The following is a 12,042-nucleotide window of genomic DNA, read 5'->3' as shown; positions in this document are numbered from 1 at the left end:
TTGCCTGGATTTTATGGCCTCTGTTGGGCTTTTGAATTCGAGCTTGTATGCTGATCGGCTGTCAGACTCTGCAGTAGGCTGTCCTGAGTACCAGGCTTGGTTGAGCCTTGCTGGGTGATGATGTAGTGAAAAGGCGTTGGGATTCCTATTATGGCTCTGCCTGAAGGGGGATCATTGTTATGTAGAATAGACTGACCCAGGCCTTAATGGTCCATTGACAAAGGTGGGAGAGGGGGCTGAGTTTCTGCCTCCCTTTTAGGGGAAATATTCTGCCCTTTTAATATTTCCTAAAATGTTTCATTTTTCTAGAAGAGGGGTGGGTGCTAACTTCCTATTCTTCCTTCCTTCCTTACCTCCCTGCCCCTCCTTCCTTCCTTCCTTCCTTCCCTCCCCCTCCTTCCTTCCTCCCTCCCTTCCCTCCCTCCTTCTTCCCTTCCTTCCTTCCTCCTTTCCTTCCTCCCACTCTTCCCTCCCTCCTTTCCTTCCTTCCTTCCTTCCTTCCTTCCTCCCTTCCCTCCCTCCTTTCCTTCCTTCCTCCCTTCCTCCTTTCCTTCCTTCCCTCCCTTTCTTCCTCCTTTCCTTCCTTCCTTCCTTCCTTCCTTCCTTCCTCCCTTCCCTCCCTCCTTCCTTCCTCCATTCCTCCTTTCCTTCCTTCCTACCTTCCCTCCCTCCTTGCTTCCTTCCTCCCTCCCTCCCTCCTTTCCTTCCTTCCTTCCTTCCTTCCTTCCTTCCTTCCTTCCTTCCTTCTTTCCTTCCTTTCTTCCTTCCTTCCCTCCCTCCCTCCCTCCCTCCCTCCCTCCCTCCCTCCCTCCCTCCTTCCTTGGGAGATATGTATCTATGATTGGGGCAGTCCTGGCTAGGACATTGGATCACTTGGGACTCTGCCATCAGCAGTCTGGGTGATGCTGTTTTATTTCGACTTCAACCAAGGAACAAGCTAGGGTCAAAATCCACATGCAGTCCTGCAGTGCCATCTAGTGGCAGGCCCCAGTATTTATTGTGTTGTAACACTAGGGGGGAAGAAAGCCCACCAACTGGGGGATTCTGGGAGTTGAAGTCCACACATCTTTAAGCCGCTGAGTTTGAGGAACATTGTTCTAAACAGCTGTTCATAAATGCACACCAGTTATGCCTAAATTATGATCCTATGCGTGTGCAGATGTTCTGACCGTAGCGTGAGGACCTAAGATGGAGTCACCAAACATGGTTATGTTACGACAGTTCGTTTAGTGACGTTCAAGGTCATAATGGCACTGGGGGGGAAAAGACCATTTGTTCGCAGTTACATCCTTTGCAGTGTAGGAAATTAGCACTCTCCTAGAAGAATGAAATGTTTTAGGAAATATTAAAAGGGCAGAATATTTTCCCTAAAAGGGAGGCAGGAACTCACCTTTGGCAATGGGACATTAAGGCCTGAGCCAGTCTATTCTACGTAACAAAGATCTTCTCCTTCAAGCAAAGCCATAATAGGAATTGCCCAAAGCCCCTTCGTTACATCATCACCCAGCAAGAGTCAACCAAGCTTTGGATTCAGGACGAGCACAGCCAATGGGTAAATCAGATTCACTTAATATCTGGATTACTAACTGATCAACTGCGCGATTCGCTTAACAAACGAGGCAAGAACGGTGGTAAAAAGGGGCAAAACTCACTTAAGAAATGTCTCAACAGACATTTGGGGCACGATTGCGGCCGTAAGTTGAGGACTACCTGTGCTCCTAATGGCTCTTACCTCCGTAGAGACAATTTTCGGATCCAACCTTTCTCCTTTTCCAGATGGGTACGGTAGTCGTGACCGCCTGTCTCCAGAGATCTACGAAGAATCAGAAACGGACCCTGGAGCAGAAGAGATGACCACGCGCATCTTTGTCGCCCTCTTTGATTATGACCCACTGACCATGTCTCCAAACCCCGATGCAACCGAAGAACTTCCCTTTAAAGAAGGACAAATTATCAAGGTAGGGTTGATTGAAAACTAGGCGATAAGCCAGCATTGCTCGAGTATTTATTTATAGGGGGGGAAATGTCTGGACCAAATGTAATTTCTAATGTTGGGTTTTCCCCCTTACCAGAGGGAGCCCCCTGGTGGAGTACTGTGAAGCCGTTACCATGGCAACTCCACTGGGCTGCACAGTAGAAGCCATTTTATGGCAGTACAGTCGAAGCCAATTGAAGGCACAACAGGCTGTATCTTAACAGAACACACACCCCGAGGGGCGTTAGGGGTGTCTTACCCCCCATAGTATTTGTTTCCAGAGAGTAAGTGTGTAGCAAGTTTGGTTGAAATTGCTTGAGCTTAACAGTCGATAGTAAGGAGAGTTTTCCAAGCGGAGTCTAAATTCAGATGTATGAACTCCTTGAGAGTAGAGAAGCATTGTTAGGGTAGTAGAATGAGGGTATTCACTGGAGAAAACAATTCATGTTTTAGTCTCCAGGCCTTTGATCATAGATAGATTCAGATTAACAGAGTTGGAAGGGACCTTGAGGTCACCTAGTCCAACCCCCCGCCCAAGCAGACACTACAACATTTTTTGAAAAGATGGCAGTCTTGAAAGCCTCCAGGGATGAAGCTCCCACAACTTCCGAAGGCAACTTCTGTTCTGTGGGTTGATTGTTCTCACTGTCAGAACATTCCTCCTTATTTCCAGGTTGAATCTCTCCTTGTTCAGTTTCCATCCATTCTTCCTTGTCTTGTCCGATTCACGTAACTGTGGCAAGAAAGGTCGTAAAATGGGGCAAGACTCACTTGACCATCTTGCTTAGCAACAGAAATGCTGGCCTCGATTGTGGCCGTAAATCGAGGACGTACATGATGAATGACAGCTGAGCTCTTCTTAAGCTTTGCGATTTCTAACCGGTCATCCTTTGATTGTTTTCCGCATCGTCTCTTTTCTGCATCTAAGGTTTATGGGGACAAAGATGCCGATGGATTTTACCGGGGCGAAACGTGTGCGAGACTGGGCCTTATTCCTTGCAACATGGTTTCTGAAATCCAAGCGGACGATCAAGAAATGATGGACCACCTTGTGAAGCAAGGCTTCCTCCCGCTGAATACCCCCATCGAGAAACTCGGTAAGTATCGGCCCGTGGACATGCATGGAACTGGCGGCTTCACCACGTTCCTTTGGACACGTTATTTTTACAGTTGGGAAATGTTAACAAGAGTTGGAAGGGACTTTATAGGTCATCTAGTCCAACCCCCTGCCCAAGCAGGAGACCCTACAGCATTTCTGACAAATGGAAATCCAATCTCTTCTTGAAAGCAATAAACAACATCCCCGTTGAGGGGCTACAACACTCCCACCAACACTGAGAGTATGAACCACTTGTATATAAACAGAGAGCAAACCCCTCTCCCTCCTAGCACTGATGATGTTGCCTAGCTGGGTCCTGAAACGTCTGCAAGGAAACAAGCAAGCTCAGAAAACACCCAAAGACCACCCAGTCCTCCTCCTCCTCCTCCTCCTCCTCCTCCTCCTCCTCCTCCTCCTCCTCCTCCTCCTCCTCCTCCTCCTCCTCCTCCTCCTCCTCCTCCTCCTCCTCCTCTCCTTCTAGCACTGAGGATATTATCTAGTTGGGTAATGAAATGCCTGCAAATCACCAACCAAACTCCTCCTTCCTCTCTTCCTTTCTTCCTCCCTCCCCCACTCTTCTTCCTTCCTTCCTCTTCTTCCTCCTCCTCTTCTTCCCTTTCCCCTCCTTTCTTTCTTCCTTTCCCCCTCTTCCTCTTCTTCCTCCTCCACAAACTTCACTCCCTTCTAATACTGATGATGTTGCCTAGTTGGGTCCTGAAATGCCTGCAAGGAAACAACCAAGTTCAGAGAGCATCAAGGACCCCACAGTCTTCCTCCTTCTCTTCCTTCCTCCCCCTCCTCTTCCTTCCTCCTCTTCCTCTTCTTTCCTTCCTTTATTTTTTCCTCTTCCTTCCTTCCTTCCTTCCTCCCCCTCCTCTTCCTTTTTCCTCTTCTTTCCTTCTTTTATTTTTTCCTCTTCCTTCCTTCCTCCCCCTCCTCTTCCTTCCTCCTCTTCCTCTTTTTTCCTTCTTTTATTTTTTTCCTCTTCCTCCCCTTCCTTCCTTCCTTCCTTCCTTCCTTCCTTCCTTCCTTCCTTCCTTCCTTCCTATTCTTCCTCCTCCCCCCCCTCCATTCCACAGACCCCCACTGCCTTCTAGCATTGATGATGTTCCCTATTTGGGTAATGAAACAACAGCAGGAAAACAGCTGACCCCCCAAACCGCCAAGGACTCTACAAATGAATGGCTTGTTGTACGCTTAAAGACAGTTGCAATTGCTTTCTCTCTTTGCGTTGGAACAGAAAGAAGCCGAAGAACCAGCTGCCCGCCTGGGTCAACCACAAGGAGAATGGTTGCGTTGTATGACTACGACCCAAGAGAAAGCTCTCCCAATGTTGACGTGGAGGTATTGTGGTCATGGAGACAAATCCAGAACATTTTGTTTTATGATAATAACAACTATGGGGAATGTGGCCACAGCATCCAACGAGGGGACAAAATGGGTGGGTTGAAAAGGATGGCGTCTGTCCAGAAACTTTTCCTGGACCACTGGCTACTTAGAAGGTAGAATCATGGGGCTGGAAGGGACCTGGGAGATCCTCTGGTCCAACTCCCTGCTCAAGGTACGTAGGAGAACTTATGCCCCTGATGGTGAACCTATGGCACGCATTTCAGAAGTGGCACACAGAGCCTTCTCTGTGGGCATGCGTGCCATCGCCAGCTGCTCTTCCAGTTCTATTGCGCGCATATGCACCGGCCAGCTACTCCCTTCTGCGTTCCGGCACGCGCATCTTCAAAGACCAGCTGTCTGGCATGCATGTGCATGATGGAACCCGGAAGGGCAGCTGGCGATGGCATTCATGCATGCCAGTCCAGCCGCATGGGAGCCCGGAAGAGAAGCTGGCCGCCGCACGCATAAGCACCTCTTCCAGCTGCTCTCTTCCAGGTTCCCATGCTCTGGCGCATACGTGCACATGCTCCAGTTTTGGCACTCAGTGCCACAAAAAGTTAGCCATCACTGCCTTATGCCATCCCAATCAAAGGATTGTCCAGTCTAATTTTTAAATTGGGGGGTGGGGCAGTTTCCTCGGAGCAAAAGATTTGAGAAACACTGGAATAAGAGCATTTAGGAATGGGATCATGAGAAAATGATGTGGTTTTTTTTCCCTTTCTTTTTAATCATTTTCCGCAGACTGAGCTCACATTTTGTACTGGAGACATCATTACTGTCTTTGGAGAAATTGATGAAGATGGTTTTTATTATGTAAGTGCTCTATTGATGCTCTTCCCCTGATCTTGTAGGGATGCGGCGGCTCAGTGGCTAAGACGCTGAGCTTGTCGATCAGAAAGGTCAGCAGTTCGGTGGTTCGAATCGCTAGCGCCGCGTAACGGAGTGAGCTCCCGTGACTCGTCCCAGCTTCTGCCAACCTAGCAGTTCGAAAGCACGTTAAAAAATGCAAGTAGAAAAATAGGAGCCACCTTTGGTGGGAAGGGAACAGCGTTCCGTGCGCCTTCGGCATTGAGTCATGCCGGCCACATGACCACGGAGACGTCTATGGACAGCGCTGGCTCTTTGGCTTTGAAACGGAGATGAGCATCGTCCCCTAGAGTCAGGAACGAGTAGCACATATGTGCGAGGGAAACCTTTAACTTTTTACCTGATCTGTATTAATGGTGCGAAAAACTCTGTTGGTTGACAAGCAGGAACCTGAAGAATGGATGTCACCCAAGAAGGATGGTGGGTCAAGAATGATCTTTAGGGTGTTTTTTTCTTGACTCCCTTAAAGTAGTGTCCTTCAACTCTTGGCCATGGAGATAAGAATCTGCTTTACCTTTCAACATCTTTCAGTGACATAATTTGAATCAGTGCTTTGGGGGGAACTTCTAAAGCAGCGTTTCTCAACCTTGAGAACCTTAAGTTAGGTGGACCTCAACTCCTAGAAGTCCCCAGCCAGCTGTGATTATAATGGAAGATCTCTAGAGTAACCTTGAGAACTTTAAAATAGGGGGACTTCCAGAATTCCCCAGCAGGTCTTGATCGAGATTGAGAGCTCTAAATTAACCTTGATAACTTTAAAATAGGTGGACTTCCAGAATTCCTCAGCAGATGACCGAGAGCTCCAGATTAGTATTTCTCAAGCTTGAGAACTTTAGGATAGGTGGACTTCAACTCCCAGAATTCTCCAGGCAGCCATGATCAAGACCCAGAGTCCTAGATCAATGTGTTTCTCAAGTTCTTAAGAACTTGAGAGTTACATGGGCTTCAACTCCCAGAAGTCTGCCAGAGCTGACCAGGAGTCCCACCATTCTGGAAGTCCACCTATATTGAAGTCACCCTGGTTGAGAAATGTTGTCCCAGACGCTCCTTGTTTGTTCGTTAATTTCTCCTTTCCGTTTCCATGTTTCAGGGGGAACTTAACAACCAGACGGGTCTCGTTCCTTCAAATTTTCTTGAAGAAGTGCCTGATGATGTCGAAGTCTATTTATCCGACGCGCCCACCCGGTACCCTCAAGATGCACCCACCATGCGTACAAAAGCAAAAAGGGTAAGCAAGCATTGAGAGAGAGAGAGAAAAGAGAGAATAAAACAAAACACAACTGTTGTTTTCGCATTGTTTCCCTTGCTGACCATTTCAGATTCTGTTTGGCTTGAATGTGTTTGTGTACATATGTATATGTATGTATATATAGATAAATAGATAGATAATATTAAGAAACACGTTTTTTGAAACCAAGTTTTTAGATCGCTCTGAAGCTGGGAGACAAAAAAAAAAAAAAACGAGAAACAAAACAGCTCCTCGCTCTTAACCAATTGATTCCTTCCATCAATGATTGATCTCGTGCTAATTTAAGAGCCACTAATTCAAGATTTTCAAGGTGGGAAACATACATATATACGTCCCCCACCTTGAACAGTTTATATTTGTAAATTATAGACCTGATGTAGAAATTACTTAAGATGGTAGATTTGGGGATGGATGGATGGATGGATGGATGGATGTAAAACTTCAGGCACTTCCTTTTTTGGGGGGTGGGGAAACATCACCCCAAAACTTCCAAATTTCAAAGCGATGTTTTGAGCTGCCGATCAGTGCTCCCTTCTGAAGGGTTTCATGTGTCTTTTCTCATCCTTGCAGTTTTTTTCCCCCCTCTTATTATATTTTACGTATCTATATATTTTGTTTATTTCTTTGCTCATCTGCTTGGGAACAGAAGAAGAGTGTTCATTTCACACCTTAAAAAACGGGCAACGTTGCCTTCACGTAAGTGTGCAACTGAAGATACCAGGAGATAACTTGGATTCCTATACGGTGGCCTCCCGTAATCCCAGCCATCTGGGGACAGAAAAAGAGAAATATGTCTCCAAATTCCATAAGTCCTGGATCCAAATCTTGTGTTTTTTTCTTTTTAAATGTGGGCTTCCCTTTCCCAATCTGATGCCTTCCAACGACGGTGGACTACAAGTCCCATCCCCTCCAGGTGGCCAGCTGCTAGTCCAGCAGCCATAGAAGGCACGATGTTAGGAAGTGAGAATTTCTGATTTATAAAAGAAACGCAGAAGGGATCTTGTATCCAGGGCTTAAGGCTCGTTTAACCCACCCAGGGAGAAAATATTGGAATATTTGGAGCATATTTCTTCCTAGCCTTAATGCTTGTTTTGCATAAAGAGTGTTCCCACTGTCTCATTCCAAAGAAAAGCTGCATATTGCATTGTTAAGCCGAAAAAGAACAACACCACAACATTTGTTGCCGAGTAATCTGGTTGTAGAGGGACGCGGCGGCTCCGTGGCTAAGACGCTGAGCTTGTCAATCAGAAAGGTCGGCAGTTCGGCGGTTCGAATCCCTAGCGCAGCGTAACGGAGTGAGCTCCCGTGACTTGTCCCAACTTCTGCCAACGTAGCAGTTCGAAAGCACGTAAAAAATGCAAGTAGAAAAATAGGGACCACCTTTGGTGGGAAGGGAACAGCGTTCCGTGCGCCTTTGGCGTTGAGTCATGCCGGCCACATGACCACGGAGACGTCTTCGGACAGCGCTGGCTCTTCGGCTTTGAAACGGAGATGAGCACCGCCCCCTAGAGTAGGGAACGACTAGCACCTATTTGCAAGGGGAACCTTTACCTTTAATCTTTTTGGACTAAACAACCCGGCCGACAGTGGGAAGAGAGGAGTTGAGCTCCTTCTTTTGAAACTTTCAACATCTGGTGGTCAGTTGGCCTTAAAAGCTCTCCTGGTGTATGGTTGCCCATCAACATCTCAGCAGCCTTTGGTTGACCAATGCAATAAGCTGAAAGGAAAGCGTGCCACTCAGATCGGTGGGCAAACGCATTAATGCTCCACAGATGGTATCTTCAGGTGTATGTTGGGATTGCACTGAGGGTCCCCTTTGGCTTCTCCCCTCCCCTTCCCCCCATTAGACAAGACCTTGATTGAAGATCAAAGCAAGCTTGGGACCTCCTTGGCTGAACGAACCCACGGAGATGTCCAAACAGATGTAACATGAGGGACGTTGGGTGTTGTTAGGAGTTCCATTTTGGCTTTTTTCCCTCACGGTGTTATCCTTTGCAATGCCATTGGGCATGTGCAGAGTGCCACCCAACCCAGAAACGTTCAACCCAAGGTCTTGGAGAGCTTTCTTTGATCGCGATTAAGGTTCGTTTTAGTTTAGTTTGTTTGGGTTCCTTTTCCCCTTTTCCGCCAGCGTGCCATCTTCTCAAAATACGTCCCGACAGAACGTTGAAAGTTGGCGAGGGAGGCGGGGTGGATTAAGCAGCATGGAGGAAAACAAGAATCTTGGCTAGTCTTGAATCCCGGATGAATCTTCCCGGAAATGGGTTAGTCGACTTAAGACATATGCCACGCGAGAGTCCCCAGATTCCCTCCTTGGGAAGCAAGGGAATCCGGCCCAAATCCAGATCCCAATGTTAAAAGTAAAGTCGTTTTTTTCAGAGGCTGCTCTTCCAAAATAGGCAGAAGATTTGAGCGATCTTTTAAAACATAAATCAAGCCCAATTCAATGGAAATGTCTTTTGACACCCTCGGGGGGAAACGGAAGGGGTCTGTCTCATGGCATATTTTAAAGAAGGAAGAAACAAAAATTTTCCCGCCCCTTAAAAGGTGTGTGTGTTTGCGTGTGTTTAATGCAGCGTTTATCAACTTTGACCCCTTTAAAGACAGGTGGGCTTCTAACATCCCAAATCCTTCATCCAGCCGTGGTGGAGATGGAGTTCTCTAGATCGGTGCGGGCTGGGGAATTCTGGGAGTTGAGAGTCCACCTGTCTTTTAAACAGGCCATGATTGACAAACCCTGGTTTAATGAATGAATTTTTTTTAAAAAAGAAAGCTTTCTTGTTTGTCCGTGACTGCAATCCTTCAGTAAACTTAACAACTATACCTATCAGGTTCCTCCTGAGAACACAGGTACACCACCAAGGAGAGCACCAAGCCCTACGGCCCATCTCCACTCGGGGTTACCTCTGCCAGTTATGGGATCTGGTAGTCCCAGGCGAGGCAGGGAGCTGTCTTCACGGAAGACAAAGGGTCTGCTTTCCAAAGGGAAGAAACTTCTGAAAAGACTTGGTGCCGTGAAATGAAACTTACAATCATCTGGACATCCTCTAAAAAAAAATAAAAAATAAACCATCAGACTCTTTTTAAAAAAAAAAAACCACACAAAAATAAATAAATACCCATATGCAGACCGATCTAGAAACGCTCAAAAACTAGGGATTTCAGGACCCCCAATCTCCCCCCCCTCCCTATTTATTATTATTTATTTATTATTATTATTAAGAGCATTCGGTTGTCTCCAGAAATTTCTCTTGTCTGGATTGGTCTTGCTCAGCGTGGCAGTGATGCTAAAAAAAAAAAAAAAGCATTTTGCTAACTTTCCCCCCCCCAAAAAAACATTTAGCAATAGCACTTATATACCGCTTCACAGCCCCTCTCTAAGCGGTTTGCAGAGTCAGCCTACGACACCCCCCCCCCCAACAATCCGGGTCCTCGTTTTACCCACCTCGGAAGGACGGAAGGCTGAGTCAACTTTTGAGCCTGGTGAGATTCGAACTGCCAAATTGCAGCTGGCAGTCAGCTGAAGTAGCCTGCAGTGCTGCACTCTATAACCACGGCGCCACCTCAGCTCTCTATTTAGAGAAGATGGGATTAAGGAATTTAAACCTGCAGCAACAACCCTACGGGGCTTCGTTTCCTATTCCCTCCTTTCCCTCCCACTATTCCTAAATTCCTATTTCCACTTTCCCGGAAAGTGGAAAACACAGAAACGTAAAAATATTTTTTTTCCCCAAAAAACAAAAATCCTGTTCTTTGATCCCCGTATTTATTTACGTTGACACGGACATGGTCTTGAAACTCCTAGTTTGCCAGAAGCCTTGATGTTTGCCTTATAAATGCACAATTATTGTACTGTCTGAACTCTTACTACAGCGTAAACTTTCTATGTACTCTGTGTTGACCTACAAGCAGTTCCATTCTCACCAAGATGCCCATCATTTAAAAAGGCGATGGAATCTAATTTGTGTCCGGTATTAATTCCCGGGAGTGTGAAAATGTCATGCAAATGTTTCATTATTATTATTATTTTCAACCATCTGCGTAAGTGCTGCTCTTCAGCTTCTCAAGTACGCTTAAAAAAAAAAAAAAGGATAAGATTACGGCAGAAACCACCCTGCAGATTTAAGGTGGGCGTTGCTTGGGGGATTCCGTATTGTTGAGCACCGAAACGGTGTTTGAGTCCAATACGCAAAAGGAAAATAAGACACAAAAATGTTGTTATTCCTGGGCCACTGCCAGCAAGAAGCCTCTCGAATTAGAAAAGTTGAATTTGGACCCCTTGTTGTGACTGAAAGACGGAATCACACCACCACTGCGTACGTGCCGGGGGGAGAAAAAGAAGAGATGATTTGGCTGTTTTAAGACTTTTGTAACCATTTGTATATTCTTTTTACTGTTTATACATACTTTTCAGACTGCCTTTGTTTTATAATTGATGGAAGGTTTGTAATATGGATGATCAAAGCTTTTTCCCCATTGTGTCTTCAAAGAAATATCAATGTAAATTCTTGTAAAATAATACTGTGCTAGATTTATGTAAAGGAAAAAAAATAATAATAATGGCCTAAACTCGTGGTTATAAAAGTATTGTGTGGGCGTGTGCAACTGTGCATGTGTACAGTTGTTAATGTGTAAATTATTTTATATAAATAAATTTGATATTTTGTAGAAGGGTGTGGCTCCTGAGTTAACCAATGAGACACGTGTAAGCAAATTCAGACATGCTGGCTAAACATAGTTTACCAAGAGTAGCAGGGAAAACACAGAAGTGCAACTGGTTAGTCAAAATCTCATGTTAGTCTATGAAACTAGGTTTAATTTTAGCCTACTTCTTACATGCCAATCATTACTATAGTGAGGATTTTAAAGTACCTGCTAAGTTTGTTTTACGTGTCTTTGAATCTATATTTTTTCTTGTTACAATTTAGCTAAAAGGAACAAGACTTTTTGCACAGTGAATACAGATAGTCCTCGACTTATGACCCCAGTCAAGTCCCAAATTTATGTTAAGTGTTCTGATCTAGGCTTCCCAAAAGCAGGAAGCCGACTCCTCGTCCCGATAAAACCCTTTATTTAGTTTTGAAGTGAATGCCTCTCCAGCAAAGTCCCGGCCAACAGACTTGAGTTTTCACAACCACAGACCTTTATCGGGCTTGGAGAGCTGCCAGGCCGATCTCTTCCAAACTCCACGCTGTAGCAGCAATTCCTTGGCCAGAAGTCAGGAACAGAACTTCACCCTAATGCATTGAACTAATTGTCTCCTCTTTATTCCCTATGGGAGGGGCCATTCACTGTCCATTGTGCCTTCTTTAGCTGTTCCCTTTGTCTGGCAAATCTGTGCATGTGCACACTGGGAACAGGCTCCAGCTGTTCTTCTGCCCCACTGATGTCTGACTCCGAAGGTAGCCAATAACTGTCAGACAGCCATGGCTCCATCTCTGCCTCCTACACAGAGCCCTCCTC

General features: G+C 45.9%; 1 protein-coding gene across 2 annotated transcripts in view; it reads left to right on the top strand.

The window, feature by feature from the left end:
- The window catches only part of RIMBP2 (RIMS binding protein 2), a 104,755-nt gene extending 93,505 nt beyond the window's left edge, over positions 1 to 11,250 (top strand). For both annotated transcript variants that reach the window (XM_081966848.1, XM_081966847.1), the window contains 6 exons: positions 1,777 to 1,958; positions 2,904 to 3,072; positions 4,315 to 4,418; positions 5,205 to 5,276; positions 6,421 to 6,558; positions 9,411 to 11,250. In XM_081966848.1, coding sequence (XP_081822974.1) covers positions 1,777 to 1,958; positions 2,904 to 3,072; positions 4,315 to 4,418; positions 5,205 to 5,276; positions 6,421 to 6,558; positions 9,411 to 9,602 — 857 coding nt within the window. In that variant the 3' untranslated portion in view covers positions 9,603 to 11,250. The remainder of the gene's footprint in view (positions 1 to 1,776; positions 1,959 to 2,903; positions 3,073 to 4,314; positions 4,419 to 5,204; positions 5,277 to 6,420; positions 6,559 to 9,410) is intronic.
- The last annotated feature ends 792 nt before the right edge of the window (positions 11,251 to 12,042 follow it).

The sequence above is a fragment of the Natrix helvetica genome (genome assembly GCF_964273705.1).
Source record: "Natrix helvetica genome assembly, chromosome: 14".
Lineage (NCBI taxonomy): Eukaryota > Metazoa > Chordata > Lepidosauria > Squamata > Natricidae > Natrix > Natrix helvetica.
This window is presented reverse-complemented; position numbering and strand designations above follow the sequence as displayed.